Here is a 21,458-nt window from a genome sequence, read left to right on the forward strand (position 1 = left end):
TTCGAAAAAGAGTAGGGGTGTAACCCCGGCATCCTGGTCAAATTAGCCCATTGGCCTCTGCCCATCATGGCCTCCTAACCACCCCCATATCTGCTGATTGGCTTCATCACTCTGTCTCCTCTCCACCAATAAGCTAGTGTGTGGTGGGCGTTCTGGCGCAATATGGCTGCCGTCGCATCATCCAGGTGGATGCTGCACACTGGTAGTGGTTGAGGAGATTCCCCCCTTCTATGTAAAGCGCTTTGAGTGCCCAGAAATGCGCTATATAAATGTAAGAAATTATTATTATATGCAAATGTTGGGGGCGTAACTATTAGTGATCTCGACTGTAACGTCACAGTCGGTGTTATCTTCTGATTCGCCTATTTTTCAGTGGTCTTTTGCATGCACGAGATTTACAGGAGGAGGAAACAATGGTGTTTGAGGCTCACGGTATGTCATTTTCATGTACAGAATTGTTATTATTCAACTATGCCAAGGTAAATACAGTTTTCCATTCTATGGCACCTTTAAGTTTCAAAAAACACATTATTTTCCATATAATGTACATTATTGTTGCTCCTCTATGCCCCGCCTTTCCGAAACGCGTCGATTTTTACAAAGCTCATCGTTCTGAAAAGCGAGGTGTACGCTGATTGGCCAGCTATCCAGTGCATTGTGATTGGCCGAATACCTCAAGCACGAGATGGAAATGTTACGCCCCTTACCATACTGTGATGCCGTGTCCCGGCGAGACGAGACGAAAACCAATAAAGCCCATTATAAACGAGGCCTTTGTTGCATCCAGTGGAGACATAATTACTGATTATAATGACTTGCGTTGTGTTGCGTATCGCGCCGTGCAAACATAAAACCATGTCTGCATTTGTGATTGGAGAAACGACAAACAACAAGCGCTACTCTACACTGCTCAAAACTCACGTTTGTCAGTCATCAGTGGCAAATTCTTTAAATGTGAAAACGTACTTACAGGCTGTGAGTTAGAAGCTCCAGACTCTCCTGGCAAAGTTGGAATTGCCCCACTTTATAGGAACAGCCTTTGCGCACAGACGGCCTTGTACTCTCCCAAGTTCAGGAAACAGTCCTCCGTAAAATGCAATGCACACACTCGAATATTTGGGTTGAACTTAGGGCTGCACAATTAATCAAATTTCTAATCGCGATTACAATTATGGATGCCACAATTATTAACAAAAACTAGCATATCAATGATACTAAAATAACTGTCAAATATAAGTTATTACAATGAAACTATATTTCAGTTAATTAAATTTAAATATTAATATTATTAATTAGTAGTTTAATAATTAACTACTACATAAAAAAAAATGCCTTCGTAAAGGCAAAAATGCCTCTGAAATTCAATTCCAAAATTTAAAAAAAATATATATATATATTGTAAGTTCCACACTGCGGTAACGGCAGGAAATGTTCTGGAGAGTAAACTGAGGTTAACTGTAAATTCATAACCTGGACCTGGAATTCTATGAAGAACTGAACATAAAACATTTTGCCAACAGTACAGATCCTTGAGCATTACACTACCACTATTCCAGGGAATGTCAAACAGCCTCATGTCTAACCCCAATCTATTCCTGAAGCATCAACACATTGACGCACTCACACACAACATTATGGCAAGTCTGTGTGAAATGCATAGAGATGGAAAACGCTGCCAAAGACTGGCAGTGCAACCGAAGTTAACCAAACACACAGAGAGACACTGGTGCACATTTTAGCATAGTGATAAACCCAGTATCCTCAAGCCACCACTTTGCACGATGCTGCTGCATACTTCCCTCATATACACATGGACTAAGTAATGTAATCACTTATTTAGACAACCAGCACTAGTCTTATCTTGAAACTAGTGCTTTTCAAAGGCCATGTCCCTGATCTCGAGCACCAGGCAGAGCACGCATGATACAGACTTGGTGAAAGTGGACATCCATGTCACAATAGCTGCAAATGAGAGCACAAAGCATCTCTGACCTCATATTGTGCAAGGGTCCATCCAGGCTGTCGAAGCCCATCTCATAAGTGCTGTCTGAACTGACAGAAGAGGGGGAAAGGGAGCGCGAATTCTCCTCCATCTGCAGGTCCAGCTTCCCTGCGGTTTCGTCTTCAGAGTTTTCCTCGGATACAGAGCCCACGATGAAGTGAGAGTGCAGCACAGCCACAGCTGGAGGCTTCTTCTCGGTAGCGTCCTGCTCTGTCATTCTTCGGCCACGCTGGCAGGCTGCAAGCACTATATAAGGGAGAGAGTAGAGTCTTTAGTTCACATTCAAGTCAGAAGTTTCTACAGCAAAAAGGTTTCTTAATTAAATATTTGACTTAAATATATTTTCCAATGAGCAGAAGACATAAAAACAAGGATAATGATGCAAATGTGTATCTTTCATTTTACATTTGGAGACAGATATGAATGCGTACAGTCGACTATAAGAAAGGGTTTAAGTTGACTAAATGATTGGAGAAATGCAGAACACATCACCAAGAGACGTCTGTTGTTTCACCTTTTTGAGTTATGACATTTTAGTTAAAAACTAGATTGGAAAGTTTGTAGACAAACTAAGTTGGCTTGAAAAAGCCTAGCTAGAAAGTTTGAAAAGGTTTTTAAAGTTTGCAGTCTGAAAGTTTTTAGTTTGAAGTAGTTTGAAACTTAAAATAGTTTTAAAGATTAAAGTTTGAATGTTTTCAAGGCAATACAGTCTATCAGAAAAACAGATAGGTATAAAACATATTGCTAGGGTACCAGGGGTGGTTGCTAGGCTGTTTCTAGCATGATTAGAATGTTTCTAACATGATTAGCATGTTGTTAGCATGTTGTTAACATAATTAGCAAGTTACTAACATGTTGCTAGCATGATTCTAGCATGATGTTAAAAAACCACTTTAAAACCAGCTTGGGAGACCAGCCAAAGCAGTCAATCAGCTTAGGCTGGTTTTAGCTGTTTTTTCAGTAGGGAGTTGCTAAGCTTTGCTATAGCAATAGACAGCTTAAATACACCGTACGTCTTAATCTATTCTATATAAGTTTAAATAGGATTTCAGTAAGTTCAGTAACTTAATTAAAAGCTCAAAACTGTTCTTACAAAAATAAACAAATGCATAGATGAATAATTTATAATAAGATCAATAAAATGCATATAGAAAATAGGGTGAATTTCCATTGCATGTCAACTTTAATAAAAAAAAAAAAACCCTAGGACAGCTTTTTCTAAAGGTACTGGAATCACATGGTAATACCATAGTACTTGATTGCCATATTCATATATACAACACCATGTATACCACATTTTATGTTAGTGAGGTAACATTGTGATTTACTGTATACCAGATCTCTTATAAAAATTAACCATGGCTTTATTGTAGTAAAAGTGTAGTAACCATGTTTTTTTGGCGTATTGATTTTCATTTGTATAACAACAGTTTTACTAGAAATAGCATGGTTAAACTATGGTTAGTGCAGCAAAACTATGGTTATTTTGTGGTTACCATGGTTTAACTATAGTAACCAGGTTTTTATTGTTTGTTTTATTTGTAGTATAACCATGGTTCTTACTTGGGAGCCCCAATAATCTCTGAGTAGTAAAAAAACAGGCCAATGAACATTGGCGAGTCGAATTTGCATGACCAAACACTCCTCCATACATACAGATATATTTAAGGCGGTGGCATGTGTAGCGTCTGGACCAATCAAACACACAATATCTATTTTGTTAGCTATATTTAACAAATACTCTGTAACACCCCTCAGTTAACAAGCCATATGAGGACCTATGGACCCTTCCCCCGAAATGCGTAACACCTCAGGAGGGCAGAACAGGCCTCTGGTTCCATGGCAACCAACGCTGATATCACTGGGTTTATTGCCTAGAGGAATGCGAAGCAGGGAAAATCACTGCATGTTCCATAGCAAGAGGCACAATGCACAGTAGAAATGGACTTTTCTACTAATTAATTCATAGGAAAACCTTTCTTTGAATGAACACACATATCCTTCAGGTCATGGTGTATGATGTCTTTGATATTTTTAGACTATTTTATGCATGCTTATGATGGAACCCATTCCTGTCATCTTGCCTATATGTAATCCTACCATGTTTAGTATCTATGAATTCACCTTCTGATGATCTAAACAAGCGTGTATATTATATGTTGGTACATAGGCAATATATTAGTGTCCTGAGAATCTTTAGTAATTTCGATTCAAGTTCCATTTGCAAATTACCATGCCCTCACACAAAGGGTCATAAAAACTCCCCAGTATCTCAAAACTCCCACTTGAGATACCGGCCTTTCTCATTGGACAAGCCCATCTTGAGAGGCGGAAATCTTCTCCGACCTTAAAGGCCTCACACCATGTGACCCGCCCAGAGTCGGTGGTTCGGTTAGATTCTAAGATGAAGACATGAGCTAGAACGCTTCTGAAACCCCCTAAGTACGTGCCATAATTGTACAGTAAGAAAGTTATTTCCCTTAACCAGGAAATTAATGTTCTTAGAATTGACAGACAGTTGACCCTGAGAGGTCAAGTAAATATCTACAGCGGATCTAAATATTTATAATTAATTATAACTAGTTATGATTAATTATTCATATTTCCCTTATGAGCTGATTCACTACACATGCATCCACTCATTCAGATTTTTGCTTCGGAGCCGAGTGTTGTATTTCATTGCAATAAAAAGCCATTCACCTTGAGAATGTTCTTCTGGACTGGCGTGATGGCACAACAGCAGGGTCCCCCTTATTCAGCGGTGATTCCCCTGGGCGCTTCAGTTTCACAAAAGAGCAGTTTCCTAAAAGAGAAAATCGTGGACGGTCTGTGTCTTTTTAAAGATGCCATTTTATCCGTGTCCTCTTGGTTGCAGTCATTTCCTGTCCTCTGATGATGACCACAATCGCTATCTTTCATATCTGGGCATATAGCACGCTGAAGACACATTTCGTGGATGGTTCATACCCGCACTGCGAGTGCATGACCATGGCAATGCTGCGATCACATCTCTCCTTTCTGAGAAAAGGACGAGATCCCTCTGTCACTACCTATACTAGTTTCTCTGGTCCAAGCAAGGGATCGCCAGCTAGTGCTCTGGGAGATTCGAGTGTTACAGTGAGAGCAAATCTGCCGGGCCAGTCCCCACGTATCTCTCACACAGCACTTGTCAAGTGCAGCTTCCAGGTGATTCTGCTAAGCCATCTCATGGAGGTCCTAGCGATTCATTTGGGGCTCCGCCACAGGACCAGACGTCGATAGCAGCATAGGGGGATGGGCTATCGTTATCTGAGGATGAAGATTCATCGGGGCTGCCCCCCTTGGGTGTTGTAGCTTCTGCTGAATCGGACCCAAAGTTGACGGCAATGCTTGCCCGGGCAGCCATGAGAATCGGGCCCCAGTTTCTTTCTTACCGGAGATGCATGAGGAAGTCACAAAGTTGTGAAAGGGCCCTTTTACAGCCAGAAGCCACTTGTCGACTTCCTCCGTCCTCACTACCCTCAATGGCGGGGCAGCAATGATGACGTTCCCCAGTAGGAGAGAGCGATTGCAGCACCCCATGTCCCAGGCCCCTAAATCCTCTAAAAAGATGACGAAGCGGCCCTGACACGGACAACCCAGAGATGAGGGAAGAGCACCGCTCCTTCCCCCGGAGAAGGGCCGGGTGGAGAATCTTCTGTTTTCATTTCTTTGTTCCCACATTTTCAATAATAGAGCAGTTTCCTCTTCCTCGGTGTTATGTGGCTCGTGGGTTGACAGTGAGCGACGCACCGCTTCCTCACTCTCACCCACAGCGCACTCTTTCACAAGTGGCCAAGAGATCACGGTTCGAGGACGCAACGCCTCCTCACGCATCTCTAGCCAGGGTTCCCCACTGCTTCACCACCACGGGTGTGTCGACTGTCCCTTTGGTGCCACTCGCATGGAGCTTGGGGGCCTGGCTAGTGCTAACCAACCCATCCCGCTGGCTCATTCATACAGTTCGACTTGGCTACACAATTCAGTTCGCCAGGTGACCTCCCAGGTTCAGCTGCATTCTTGAGACTTTGGTGGCAGTCCGAGATGCCCATGTCCTGCGCGAGGAGATTGCTGTCCTCCTGGTGAAGAATGCAATCGAGCCTGTCCCTCCAGCAGAGATGAAGCAGGGGTTCTACATCCCTTACTTTATCGTGCCCAAGTAAAGCGGTGCCCTTCAGCCAATCCTGGATCTGTGAGTATTGAACCGGGCCCTTCACAAGCTTCCTTTCAAGATGTCGATGTAGAAATGCATCCTCAGATCCATCCAGCCCCAGGATTGGTTTAGAGAACTCGACCTGAAGGACGCATACTTTCATGTCTCAATTCTTCCTCGAAACGACTTACAGTGCATTCAGGCTATACAATTTTTATCAGTATGTGTGTTCCCTGGGAATATACCCATACCCATATGAGGCCACTTCAGCATTGGTTACACAGCCAAGTCCCGTGATGGGCATGGCGCCATGACACACATTGCGTTACCATCACGCCGTTATGCCGTCGCACTTTCAGCCCCTGGTCAGACCTCGTCTTTCTAAGGGCAGGAGTGCCCTTAGAAAAAGTGTCCCGGCATGTTGTTGTCAAAACAGATGCCTCCAGGACAGTTTAGGGTGCTACATGCAATGGGCAGGCAGCCTCTGGGCCTTGGACAGGGCCTCAACTGCTTTGGCACATCAACAGCCTGGAGTTGGTGGCAGTGCTGTTAGCCCTGTGGCGGTTCTGGCCGCTGCTGCTGGGCAAGCACTTGTTGGTCCGCACGGACAACACTGCGGCTGTATCATACATCAACCGTCAGGGAGGTATACGATCACATCGCAAGTCGCAACTCACCTGCCATCTCCTCCTCTGGAGTCAGATGTGGCTCAAGTCTCTGCGCACTGTCCACATTACATGGGAGCTCAATCGTTCAGCCGATTCGCTCTCACAGCAGCTCACTCCCCCCAGAGAATGGCGACTCCACCCCCAGGTGGTCCAGCTGATCTGGAGTCGATTCGGGGAAGCTAGGTAGACCTGTTTGCTTCCCACGAAACCTCCCACTGCCAGTTGTACTACTCCCTGATCAAGGCCCCCCTTGGCACGGATGCACTGGCACACAGCTGGCCCCGGGGTCTACGCAAGTATGCGTTTCCCCCATTGAGCCTTCTCGCACAGACACTGTGCAAGGTCAGGGAGGACAAGGAACATGTCTTGCTGGTTGCTCCATACTGGCCCACCCGGACCTGGTTTTCGGAACTCGCATTCTTTGTGACAGCCTTTCCCTGGTGGATCCCCCTGAGGAAGGACCTTCTTTCTCAGGGCCAGGGCACCATATGGCACCCGCGTCCAGATCTCTGGAAACTCCACATGTGGTTCCTGGATGGGACGCAGCAGACTTGAGTGATCTGTCACTGGGTGTGGGAGACACTATCTCTCAAGCCAGAGCTCCCTCTACTAGGCGAGCTTATGCCTTGAAGTGGAGTCTGTTTGCTGACTGGTGTTCTTCTCACTGAGAAGACCCCCGAAGATGCCCGATTGGAGTGGTGCTTTCTTTCCTGCAAGAAAGGTTGGAGCGTAGGCAGTCACCCGCCACCTTGAAAGTGTCTGTCACTGCTATCGCAGCGCATCACGATGCAGTGGACGGCTGGTCTCTGGGGAAGCAGGACCTGATCATTAGGTTCCTGAGGGGTGCCAGAAGGTTAAACCCTCCTAGGCCACCCCTTGTTCCCTCCTTGGATCTCTCTTGTCCTGGCGGGACTTCAGAGGGATCCCATTGAGCCTCTGGAGTCAGTTGAGCTCAAGATCCTGTCTCTTAAGACAGTGCTCCTGACCGCGCTCACCTCCATCAAGAGGGTCGGGAATGCAAACCGGCATTTAAAAAAAATATTGCATTTGAATATTTGAGCTCGTAAAAAAAAATTAATATTTGAATATTCGTTCATTTAAATGACGTTTAATGAGAAATAATTTTTTTAATCAAACATTTTCGTCACCATTTTTGAACAATGTTATCAGGCTATATTCACAACAAAATATAAAATATATAAATTATATATCCAGTTTTTTTTTCCCATTTAAAAACATTAAACAATAGGTGTAAAATAAAACAATGTACACAAAAAAAAGCATTCCACACAGAGCGAACGAAAAAAACAACAACTATAAAGCACGAACATATACACTCGAGTCGGCATATGGTTATCGTGTTTGCATTGTTTCACATGTTCTTGTTGAAAGAAAAAAAAAACACCTACCCAAGTATGTCAACCAAGGAGTTTTTAGCCAGCTGCTCTTCTGAAAATGCCTAGCTGTGAATGATTGCGAGTGCTACGGCGGCACTTTGGTTGCTATGATACAGAATAGTAGGAGTGGAACGTTCAACTTACTCACGGTTCGGTTTGTATCACGGTTTTAGAGTCACCGTTTCGGTACGGTTCGGTATGTGCTATGTTTAGGTAAAAACTATTCTGTCAAATAAAAATAAACAATCTAACTACAAGCAACAGCACAAATAAATACAATAGAGTAAAGATACAAATAAAATAAACAGTGATTTTGAGTTTTTTTTTTATGTAGGTCTAACATAGGGCTGGGCGATATATCTAAAAAAAATATATCAATGATAAGATGTTTCATATCGTTCGGTATTGATAATTATTGACTTTATATATTTATAACTAAATATATATTTATATTTAAAACCTTTTTGTAAACAAAGAGCAATAGAATTTTTGTTTTTAAATGTAACCACTGTATTTTTAAATTAAACAACAAATATTTTGTATAATGTAGGGATGCACGATATATCGGCCACCATATCGGTATCGGCCGATAAATGCTCATTTTTTCTGTTATCGGTATCGGCCTGATAAGAAAATTTGGCTGATATCTTAAAGCCGATAAATAATGCATTATTTCCTTCAGAGACACTTCAGATGCACGCTGTTCGTTTGCAGCCTTTTGTGCAATTGTACGTTGTAATATTGTGTTTATTTGATGTATATCTGATTTATCTCATATAGAATGCGTTTGGTTAAGTTAAAAGAGCACTTCAGTTTACCAATGATCGTCTTTAGCTCAGCGCACGCAGCAGTGCACAACATTAATAACTATGATTGGGAATGTTGTGTATATAACATTCTAATGAGAACATTATTATAATAAAACGTTGTGAATTCTTTGGGTTTAGTTGCCGTGTTTCAGCGCGTTGTTATGGGAAGAGCGCATCCACAACAGGATCACACATTCTGACTATAAAGAATAATCGGTTATCGGTATCGGCCAAAATTTTCATATCGGTGCATCCCTAGTATAATGTTTTAACAATCACACACAAAATAAAAATTAAACAAATATCTAATTTCTAATGTTTTATATGCAGATTAAATAGGTCTTAAGGAAACTTTTGACATCCCGAGGCCACAGGAGGCCGCAATGAGCAAAACAATGCAGCACATTTAAATAGTCAACGCAAGGAAATATCTGTCTATAAAACACGTGCATTACGTCTAAATTAACAAAAAAAAATCAAATATAATTTAGTAAATTGCATAAACAATTATGAACAAAACAGCATCATGTATTTATGCATTGCTTAATCCAAAGAACCGAATCGCCATCTTGTGACATTTGTCCACTTGGATGAATCGAAGGATTTGACTGAGCCATCACATAATCTTGATGCCATCTTGGGGGCTTTACAATCCTTGAGCGTTTAGACCTCACACGGTCATCCTCAGTATCCATTCTAGCAGCCTCTCTGGCTCAAAGGACCATGTAAAAAATTGGAAAGATTCTTAGGCTGATTTGGCTATTGCTACCGGAATGGTGAGTCCATTAAAACTCATTCAGTCATCAATCTCATGTTTCCATTTTATTTTCTCAACCAGTAGGAGTAGACATTTCCATAGTTACAAGTGCTGGCAATTGTTGGTTTCTGATAACCCATAAGCAAAGTAGAAATCATTTGTATAAACAAACATTAGCCCAAATCATACATGAAGTCTAAAATCAACTTCAACTGGCCTGGATAAAGATCAAAAGATACTAAATACTTCAATATAACAAATCACATTACACATAAATCAAAGGAACTTACATTGTCACCAACACAACAATTCCACACAGGCCATGTATGAGTAAAGAGACTGCTTCTCACACACACAAACACATTGAGACTGAGGCTTGATTAGTAAGAGACCACAGGTGTTCTTATCAGGACTCAGTCAACCAATCAGATCACAGCAGAATTTTCTACAGCCGCCCTCAAATATGTTAACATTTGTATACAAGAAAATGTATATTACTGTGCTATCGCTTTCATCAGTCAATTCAGGAAGAACAATTAGACGGCTGAGAGGACAAATTACATGCTTCCCTTCACTGAAAATTTCAGCAACTCTTATTTTCCCATCAGAACTTGAAAAGGTCTTGCTGACAGTCCCTACAGGCCAGCGTCCACGAGGAAGCTGGGGGTCCACAATCATGACCTTCATAGAAGGCGCAATAGGATTGCCATCAACGAATCTGAAGATTAGGAAGATAATCCTTAAGGAAACTGGCCCAGAATCGATCAGCAAGAACTTGACTGTGTCTCCACTTTCTACGGGTAAGTAGCTCTGAATCTGAATACATCACTTGTGGGAGGGATGCATCTCGCCGCCCCATCAGTAGAATATTTGGAGTAATGGGATCCAGGTCTGAAATATTCGAAGACACATAGCCAAGAGGTTTTGAGTTTAACAACTCTTCGATTTCAACAAACACTGTATACAGAACTTCCTCCGAGACCACTTGTGCTCCCAGAACTACTTGTAATGCTGTCTTAACAGACCGTATCTCTCTTTAACGAATCTGAAGATTAGGAAGATAATCCTTAATGAAACTGGCCCAGAATCGATCAGCAAGAACTTGACTGTGTCTCCACTTTCTACGGGTAAGTAGCTCTGAATCTGAATACATCACTTGTGGGAGGGATGCATCTCGCCGCCCCATCAGTAGAATATTTGGAGTAATGGGATCCAGGTCTGAAATATTCGAAGACACATAGCCAAGAGGTTTTGAGTTTAACAACTCTTCAATTTCAACAAGCACTGTATACAGAACTTCCTCCGAGACCACTTGTGCTCCCAGAACTACTTGTAATGCGGTCTTAACAGACCGTATCTCTCTTTCCCAAGTACCTCCAAAATGGGGCAAGTATGGTGGATTGAAGGAGAATTTAATTTGTTGGAGGGCAAGCATCTCCTGAAATGAGGGACTAAGTTGAGAAAATGCCTTCCGAAGTTCTCCTTCTCCTCCCTTGAAATTAGTCCCTTGATCAGACAATATTTCATAGGGCCGACCTCTACGAGCTGCAAATCTTTGAAAGGCCAGAAGAAAACTCTCTGTATCCATACCAGAAAATAGTTCAAAATGAATACACCGTGTTGTCTGGCATTTAAATATAATGCCCCACCTTTTCTCATGTCGGCGACCTACTTTGATGCTTAAAGGCCCAAAACAATCCATACCCGTTGACCAAAAGGGAGGCTTATACAATCGAAGTCTGGAAATTGGTAGATCAGCCATTCTGGGGACTGAAGGCATGCCTTTCCACTTTCTACACTCAAGACATGACCTCTGAATTTTCTTTATTAACCGTCGCCCTCTCAGAACCCAGTATTTCCGACGAAGCTGGGCAAACACTCTTTGTGGTCTCGGATGACACAAAATTGAATCAAAGTCAGCAACCAAAAGTTTGGTAACATGATTCTTAGGGTCTAAGACAATTGGACAAATAGCTTCAAAATCCAAATCTTCACTTTGACAGAGTCGTCCACCCACTCTTATCAGCTCTGCCACTGGATCTTACTCGGGTGCCAAGTGAACTAAATGGCTGTGTCGGGGAACTTCATTACCATCTTTAAGCAGTTTATATTCCTCAGGGAAATCCTCCATCTGGGCTTGACGCAGGAGATACAATTCTGCTAACTGCATGATCTGGATCCTTAGACAGTTGTCTCTCCAGTCGACGCAAAGCTGGCATTATCGCCTCGGAGGATGCTTTAAGAACGGGTGCATTATTAGCTCGGAGTAAAGGAGTCACATATCTCTTGATTCCATTAATTTCTTCACACTTTGTTTCCTGTTCCGAGCACTCAAGAGCCTCCTTATCTTGTTTAGAATGCAGGGCATGCTTCGGAGTCTGAGAGAAAGGAAGTACATCAACTTGCCATAGCTTCTCCACATCCTTATGCAACTGATCCATGGAGAGGGAAGCTTGGAAGAAACACTGTGTGGTCGAGTCAAGCTTCTTACCCAAAAAAGTTGGTCCCTGCAATGTCCACCCCAAACGAGTATGCAAAGCAGCTGGACTTCCAGGAGGACCGAAACGTACTCGCTCTTTGGAACAAAGAAGGTGAGGATGATCAGCTCCCACTAATAACAGAGGTTTAACCTTCTGAAACTCCTCCAGAGGGATGCCTCTTAGATGTTGATAGCGTCGCTGGAGGATCTGCACTGGGTAAGTCTGTTAAGGTAGATCAAGCCTTTGAGCCTAAAGGCTTTGCATATTTTGTATTTACTCTGCTTATGGACAGCTGACGAAATTGAGAAAGAAACAGTAGCACCTTCAATTTTCTCTGAGCCTTGTCGGATGGTTCGAATTACCAATGACTCTGCCGCCCCATGAAGACCTAAAAATTCTGCAGCAGAAGACATAAGCATGGTCCTTTCTGAACCGTCATCTAATATGGCATACGTTTCCAGGGTCTTTCCTTGGTGGCTCAGAACTACCTTCACAATTTTCAAAAGAACAGAGTTAATGCCACTTGGTCTGCTCAAATAAAATACCCCAGAATCTGGCTTGTGTGCATTTACTTCATGCAATATTCCTAAGTGACGATTCTGACACACTGGACATTTTCTTTGCAGGTTGCAGTTGAATGATTTATGGGCCCAACCACATCTCCAACAACGGTTGTTGACAGCAATCCACTTCCGTTTAGCTACTGTATCAAAGCTCTGGAATTCAGGGCAATGACTAAGATGGTGATCAGTGCAGCTACAATATGCACAAGATGGTTTACTGCCCTTATTCCTTTCCTGTGGTCTGATAATTTCACTGTTAGCAATTTCAGTTTTCCTTCTCTGAGTGGGTACATTCACTTCTGGACTTACCCCATGAAGGAAAGCAGCTGTTTGAAATTGGGACTTGGTATGCCTCCCTTCTCTTGTCTGGGACTTCACATCTCTAGTTTGTTCAAACACTTGGATAGCCAGATTCTGACATTCTGATTCTTCTCCCAACCAAACAGAGAAATTTACCAAGTCATACGGTTCATCTGGTCGAGTTGTTTTAGCATATCTTGCAAAACTGGCAACCTGCTGTGCTGGAAGCTTACCGAGCAATTGATGGACATGTGATGCACAAAAATAACTCTTTTGCTCCTTCATGATCCCAGGACTGGAGCATGCCAACAAGAGCTTGAACTCGTACAGCAAATTGACCAAACCCAACAGGATCTCCTGAACGTACAGCTGGCAAGTTCTTAATAGCAGCAATCTCCCGAAGCACCAACTGATGGGGTTGACCATACCTTTTCTGGAGAGCCTTCAAAGCAGTAGTGCAAGGCTGGGAATGATGGGCATAAGCCAAGGCTAAATATCGGGCTGCATCAAACTTCAAATGATCCAGAAGAATATGATACTTATATTGCTCAGTTTCCTCTAGGGGCATCAGATTCTTCAAAGCCATGTTCAGCATGGCAAACTCGTGAGGATCATCACTCTTAAAATATGGAAATGAAAGTCTTTCAATAAAGGCTGACCTTAAGGGCTGTAAAGCAGGCATCATTGTTTGAGGCACAGTCACTGCAGTCGGAATGGACATACGCTGATCAGTTACCATCGGCTGTAATCCAGTTCGAAAGACTGCAGATGTTTGATTCATATCCCTTTGCTGCTCTTGAGATACTGAAGCAGTGATATCTCTGGATGTCAAAGGATTCTGAGCAGACAGACTGGACGGATTATCTTGCTGCTCCATAGCAGTCCTAGATTTATGTTGCAAGGAAATTTGATGAGGATAACCAAAAGATGCATAGGGAAATCCAACTGATAGATCTCTAGGAGGCAATATTGCAACTCTTGAAGGATCACAATTAAGTTGAGCATGTTGGCCATATGATGGATATAATACTTGATAATGAAAATCAGGCAGATGTGGAGGCCTTAATCCTCCACTTGGATAGAAGGGCGGCCAACTTGGATTCATCCATGGCTGACCGGGCATATAAAATTCATTTCCCTGCATTTGATCAGAAGGCAAAAGGCTTTGATCCCTTCCTACACGATGATCATGATCAGTCGGGTAATAACTGGGATTAATTTGATGACTGACTGAAGATAGCCATGGAAGTCCATTACGTTGCTGTGTCAAGTTTGCACTCATTACATTTGAATCCAGTGCAGATTGTGGCCCGAGGTTCTCTGAGGAAGGAACGGATGGTCTAATAGTTACACCTGAATTAGAAGGCTGCAGATATTGCGTCTCCAATAGCCCTGTAGTTGTAGGTGCAGTAGAAATAGGCATTGAAGAGACAGATGGCATATCCTGGGATGTAGGCAGAGTAATTTGTCATTTCCCTGCTTAATATGATGTTGCCGTATACATTCACTCAACTCATCCACAATAGAATCTCCGGGGTTTACCTCATTTTGTTGGTTCAGTTGAGTTGAAACAGAGGACTCTTCATTGGAACTGCATTCAGAGCTAGTAGAAGATAAAGACCTTTATTTTCTTTGCATATCCTTCATCATTTGTCCCATATCCAACAACATTCCCTTTATCCGTTTAATCTCCTCAGACATAGTCTTCACCTCATTTTGCGTTGCAGTAATGGAAGCTCCTTGTGATGTAACCTGCTGCGATACCGTTTTATCGCCCAGGCCTAGTCTAACATTAGTTTTTAGGTACAGAAATTGAATAAAGTAATGAAATGTAAAACAGCATTGCATATTTCACTGTATAAATTAAAGATGAATCTTTATTGAAGTTACAAAAGCTATTCAATCAAGAGCAGTGAGTGAATTCTTTGTTGTTGCTGTTTGATTAATATTAAGAAAGTGCAGTCACTTTAAGAGAATGCACTGATCCAGTGCACTGATACAGTACATTCAGCCGGCTATGTCTGCTATAGGATACTTACCAAGATGGGCATTTTGACAATTTTTGTGTGAATGTGTCCATTTAAACACAATACTTCAGAGAGAGCTTAATATTTGCGTGTGTTCTGAGGTGCGGGTTTGCACGCTTCGGATAAGCGCACACACAAATCTTCTCACTGCGCGCGTAAGCTCGCGTCCTCTGGCTCTTAAATGTTTAAACTAGCAAAGCTTAAATGAGTTTAGTTTAAACACAGATATCAACGTGTGTTGTTCAGGTCTCACCTGTGTGCGCGCGCGCTATCAGCACCTGGGTGACGACGTAAGAAATGACTGATCATATTCCAGCATACGGCATTCGAATTGAACAAGAGTGAATGGTTTGTCCACTTTTTTTTTTCTTCTCTCATCGCTGTTGTTGTAATGTACTGGGAAGTCACAATGCGTATCCATCAACAGAAACATACATTAGCTGAACCCTGTTTGTTTTACGTGTTATTTATCAAACCATATTACAGATGCGTTGTCAGATTTAAGTTGAACGCACCTTAAACACAATACTTCAGAGAGAGCTTAATATTTGCGTGTGTTCTGAGGTGCGGGTTTGCACGCTTCGGATAAGCGCACACACAAATCTTCTCACTGCGCGCGTAAGCTCGCGTCCTCTGGCTCTTAAATGTTTAAACTAGCAAAGCTTAAATGAGTTTAGTTTAAACACAGATATCAACGTGTGTTGTTCAGGTCTCACCTGTGTGCGCGCGCGCTATCAGCACCTGGGTGACGACGTAAGAAATGACTGATCATATTCCAGCATACGGCATTCGAATTGAACAAGAGTGAATGGTTTGTCCACTTTTTTTTTTCTTCTCTCATCGCTGTTGTTGTAATGTACTGGGAAGTCACAATGCGTATCCATCAACAGAAACATACATTAGCTGAACCCTGTTTGTTTTACGTGTTATTTATCAAACCATATTACAGATGCGTTGTCAGATTTAAGTTGAACGCACCTAGCGCGTGCCGAACCGTGTGTGGAGAACCATACGGTTAGATTTTTTTCCTAAAGATCTAAAGATTCCCCCTACTCCCTTCCGGGACTAAGTGTTGAGCCTGCAAGCGCCTGCAAGATCCAGCCTTGGCATTGCTGTGTCCTGTATGAGCTCTGCGCATATACGTGGACCGCACTCGGAGCTTCAGAAGCTCTGAGCAGCTCTTTGTCTGTTACGAAGGTCAGCAGAAGGGGAAGGCTGTCTCAGGCAGAGGTTGGCCCACTGGATATTGGATGCCATCGCCTTGGCGTAACAATCCCAAGGCGAGCCGTGCCCTCTTGGGGTAGGAGTGTAGCCTCCTCCTGGGCGCCTCTCTTGCAGAAATGTGCATAGCTGAGGGCTGGGCGACACCTAACACCTTCATAACGTTCTACAACCTTTGCATAGAGCAGGTCTCTTCCTGTGTGTTGAGTAATAGTAAGTGGCAGGCAGAACTTGCTCTGTGTCATGCTTGCTGCACCATTCCCCCTCACAAGGGGGATGCGAGCACCTTGCTTTTCTCTCTCCCAGTACAGTTCCCCGGACGGCGAACCCTGGTCGAGCATCCTCCAGCACCCTCGGCAGAGGACTGTACTTGTGTTAGCATGGCCGGAGTTTCAGTCAGCCCCTGTACTGGGCTAGGTGTCCCATCAGTGTGATTCCCTGCAGGTAATCCCAGATGTGTATTCTTCCACGGTAAGGTTTCCGTCTTGGTAAATCCGTGTCTTCCCCTGGACAGATTCTGCTCGGTCTGTCGCTGTTGGTAGTAGCTCCATCCCTACTTCCAGGTAGGGCCTAACTCAGAGACCTATTCCACGTGTAGTACTGCCCATCTCCACATGTCACCTCCCTACGGGTAGGATGTGGTCTCCGTAGCAGCCTTATCCCTTGGACCTAGGCACGTTTACCCAACAGTAATCATTTAGCCTTGCTGAAAAAAAAAAGTTGAAATTCCTTCTGTTAAAGAATTTCTGTGAAAGGAACAGCATCGTGGCCTTCTCCAGCAGCGATGTACTCACCATTGGCTTTTGCATCCACATTTGCTTGACACACCACGGCTTGCCAGCATTTGCAGCGCCACGGGCTGTAATGGCGTTCAGTGGTTATGGCGTTTTCCATAGGACCCCTAATGTCATCATGACATAACTCGTAGTGACCGATAGATAGGGAACGTCTCAGTTACAAACGTAACCCTAGTTCCCTGATGGAGGGAATGGAGACATTATGTCCCGTTGCCACAACCCTGAACTACTCGCTAAATGCTGGGACATGGTCTCGGCTCCTCAGCATAAACCTGAATGAGTGGATGCATGCCACCGCCTTATATACCTGTATACAGGGGAGTGGTTGGTCAAATTCCACTCGCCAGTGTTCATTGGCCTGTTTTTTACTACTCAGAGGTGATTGGGGCTCCCAAGTAAGACCCCTAATATCGACAAGGCATAACATCTCCGTTCACTCCATCAGGGAACGAGGGTTACGTACGTAACCAAGCCATTAATTTTCATAAGGGATATGATAGACAAATAGTTGAGTTCATGTATTCTCGATTCAACAGGGTACATTCTAGAAATGCATGTTGAAACTTGCTTTACCATATTCATGAACAGTAAAGCAACAGACCCCATCAAAACATGCCTTATTGGAAAAAAAGACAAGTACAGTAACAAGACAGTGCTATATAAATAATACCAAGGAACTTTGACCAGTGCTATTTTAGTTATTATTTACTATCATAGTATTTATTAAGATTTTGAATTACATGAACACATCTGTTCATTGTTAGTTGTTGTTAGCACAGGTACATTAAGTAATAGTAAGAGATACAACTTTTGATTTGAATAATCTGAATAATCGCAGTCACCAGTGTAACCTTAAAATGTTACTCATATTTCTATTCATCTTAAATTAGGAGTGTAACGATATTCAAACGGAACCGAAAAACTGTGATACACCACCCACGATACGTATCGCTGTACTCTCTGTACGATGGGCATCTGATGTCCCCTTTAATGTTAAACAACAAAAGACTAGGAAATCAAGTTGATATGATTATTTAGAGTTTTAATGGAAAGTCTGTAACATAGTTTGGTTAAAATTTCTCAATGGTAGTGTAAAAAACGCCTTTTTTACCATCAAAAAACAGCTCTTTTCAGTGCATGCAGTTTTTTTTGTTTGTTTTTTTAAAAATTATACCGGTTTCACGGTACATGACGGTATTTTTTTTTTTTCATGCATGACCGCGTGTTAACCATATTTTCTACTGATTGAGAGAGGAAATACTGCAGTATATTGACTTAGAATGGCCTATATTACAGTCATGATGAGTGAATATTGTCAAAAAATACTACAAATAGTGACTAAACACGACCCCTTTTAATACGTTAACTAAGGAGTCACTCTCATTTATAATCGGGGCATCATCTGATAAAATCAACATGCATCTACACTAAAGAGTGGCTATATTACTTTTTTGTCTCATGCAGCGCACTGCCTGCATCTGAGTAACAAACTAAAAAAAACAACAAACAAAAAAAGTGCATGTGATATTAACAGACGTACTACACTCATATTTATAATTCCAAACAATCAGTAAGCGGCAGGTGCTAGGAAACGCTGTTTTGTACTCATTTATTGACGAGTCGGCTGCGGTGCGGCCAACTGAAAGCGCTGCTTCTCTGCCGCTCACTGCACAGAACAGACGCCGAGAGAGGCGACACTTCTCCGGTAAAGTCAGACCTCGCGTTCGCGGGACAGCACTGGCGAAATCTTCCAACTGAACCATAGCTAAGGTTTATCCAAAAAAGTCGCTAGGTTTGTCAGTATGAATATTCTATGGGAAAAAGCCGCTAAAAGGGTCGTAAGGTTGCTAAATCTAGTGCTAAAGTCGCGCTCGTGTGTGTGTGTGAGAGACACGGGAGCTGATGGCAGGGGGCGGTGGATATTTGTGGGGGTCAATGTGGATGACTTCTTCCGTGTCATCACGTTCTATTAGTTCTACAGCTTCAGTTTAGGAACTTCCACGCTTAGTAACACATACAGCTGTTCCCTCACCACAGTGCAACAGTGAAAAGGGACCCCTTTCAAACAGTGTCCCGTTCCGAACGTTGTATTGCGGTATTTAAAAAATTCATATCATAACAAAAATAAACACCGGTATTCGGTATGAACCGGTGTATACCGCCCAGCACTAGTTCACCAAACTTGAACTTTGGAACGCAGCGAAATGCGAAAACTTTTTCTGGTCTGAGTCAATGGAACGAAAAGTGTAGCGTGACCGCAGCTTTAAGACCGCGAACCGAACCGTGAGCAATCTGAACCGTTACACCTCTAGCGTAAATTTGATTTTTATTTCAGTTTTAGTATTGTAGCACTTTAACTTCAACTTATTTCAGTTAGTTTCCAATGCAGCATTCTAATTTCTACGTTTTTGATCTATTATATTATTTTGCCTTTATAGCAATTAAAGAAGATTATTTTAATAGGTTTAGTTCATTCCATGACTACACTACAAATACCATGACATTTACATGACACGTTGCTAAAATGTAGTATCACCGCATTTTTGGTATCTATTTGTAAGTTATGTTCTATGGACATGGTACCATAGCAATATTACGTTTTTGAACATGCAATACATAGTCTTTATAATACTACAGAAGGCATGTAGTACCATTGAAGCACCATGGTACTTCATCGATTCCCATCACTGTATCACAAAGACAAGTTCTGTAACGGTAGCGCTATTGTATCTTACGTTTGACTCCATGTGAACCTGTCTGATTACTGTACCTCGATTTAGCAACTCAGCTGCAGGACTGCCACATGCAAGACTATAACCGCCCCTCATCCAGCCTGATGAACCTGATCAACGAGTCTCAGCTTCGCGGACCCTCAACCATGTGTGAAACTGTTTCAATAAACTAACTCTTTCATTCAGGTCTCATTTCTGCTAGCAGTACATAACCGGTTCCCTTCAGTCAGTATGATAGTGATATTTATACATATCTATTTTTTCATCTTTCAAACATGTGAAAAGCCTGTCTCAACTTATATTCAACCTAGCGCACATGCTAACTCATCCGTCACAAACCCTCCTGTCATCTGCTCTGCCCAGGTTCGCCAGCCAAAGGCGCTGTTGATGTTTTGTAAGTCCGTCCAGTATGTGCGGTGTCATGTGCAGCGTTACAGTTAGCAGGCACTCGCTATTAAGATTATGTAACGTTACTCACCGTGCGAAAAGAGTCTGCAAGCAATTCTGAGGTGTGTAACCCGACGTTTTAATATCGACTGAATTCCCTTCTAATTGAAGCCCATCTCCAAGCCCATGGCTAATAGGCTATATAGCAGCATAACGGTACAGGCTCTGGAGTTCCAGCCTCTGACAGCAGCATCACGGTGGTGTGCTGCGAGGGGGGGTTACTTCTGGACGTCGTGCTTTGACCTCACCGATGCAACCACTCACGCTCTATCAGTGGACCAATAGTATTGCGCGCCTTGCTCGGGGCGGGGTCACGCATGCAAATAAATAGAAAGTTGTGCCCAATGATTTGACGTTAGACACACATGTCTTCTGGTGTAGTATGTTCTATCAAACAACAAATCAAAACGATTGTAATATATTTGATGTGGAGATTCAGTGTATGAACTAAAAGAGTAAAGTCCATCAAGACAATCTTAAATGTTTGGCTTTACAAAGCTGTGAAAAATAGGCTTGTAATCGAAAGTATATTTAGGCCTAATGTTTTTTTATTTTCCTAGGATGTTGCCAGAAGGTCAAATGAAATCAATCATTATATATAAATGTAATTTATACATTTTTTTATTTATTAATCCTTATTAATTTCAAATACAGTTTCTGATTGTTATTTACATAGCCTATAAAAATGCCTGTTACATTATTGATGACTAAGTAGTATTGTATTTCAACGGAAACATATTTTTACTGTTACATGAGGCAAATGAAGTTGAGGGTAAACATCATATTGCGCTACTATGCAGTATATTATGAAGAGCTTACGCACTGCTGTAGCTATATCCTGCCTAATGAACAAATGGTGCACCTGAATAAAGTACAGAGTTAACCCGCTGGCAGTTACTAAGCCTTTGGTGTGGACTTTACATTACATCTTAAGTAACGAACGGCTTGTCATTCTTGAGAAGTGGGACAAAACAGGGTGCAAAATTGAAAAAATAAAACCTTGTACTCAGACAAATGAAACTACATTAATGTATCTTATATGTACTAAGCTACTGAGCTATGCTTTGATACAACCTCCCAACTTTTC

The 21,458-nt window shown here is 42.4% G+C and overlaps 1 protein-coding gene across 4 annotated transcripts in view; it reads right to left on the minus strand.

Annotated features, from left to right (window-relative positions):
* The window catches only part of LOC107603182 (acetyl-CoA carboxylase 1-like), a 52,529-nt gene extending 31,945 nt beyond the window's left edge, over positions 1 to 20,584 (minus strand). Inside the window, exons 1-3 of one of the 4 annotated variants that reach the window (XM_016295898.1) lie at positions 20,403 to 20,583; positions 4,703 to 4,805; positions 1,993 to 2,248 (exon numbers count right to left, since the gene is read on the minus strand). In XM_016295898.1, the coding sequence (XP_016151384.1) occupies positions 1,993 to 2,219 (227 nt within the window). In that variant the 5' untranslated portion in view covers positions 2,220 to 2,248; positions 4,703 to 4,805; positions 20,403 to 20,583. Of the gene's footprint in view, positions 1 to 1,992; positions 2,249 to 4,702; positions 4,806 to 20,402 lie in introns of all 4 variants that reach the window. The other 3 variants (XM_016295899.1, XM_016295897.1, XM_016295900.1) reach the window with 3 other exon arrangements.
* Between the last annotated feature and the right edge of the window lie 874 nt (positions 20,585 to 21,458).

This window comes from Sinocyclocheilus grahami, unplaced genomic scaffold (assembly GCF_001515645.1).
Source record: "Sinocyclocheilus grahami isolate Dianchi unplaced genomic scaffold, SAMN03320097.WGS_v1.1 scaffold342.1, whole genome shotgun sequence".
Classification (NCBI taxonomy): domain Eukaryota; kingdom Metazoa; phylum Chordata; class Actinopteri; order Cypriniformes; family Cyprinidae; genus Sinocyclocheilus; species Sinocyclocheilus grahami.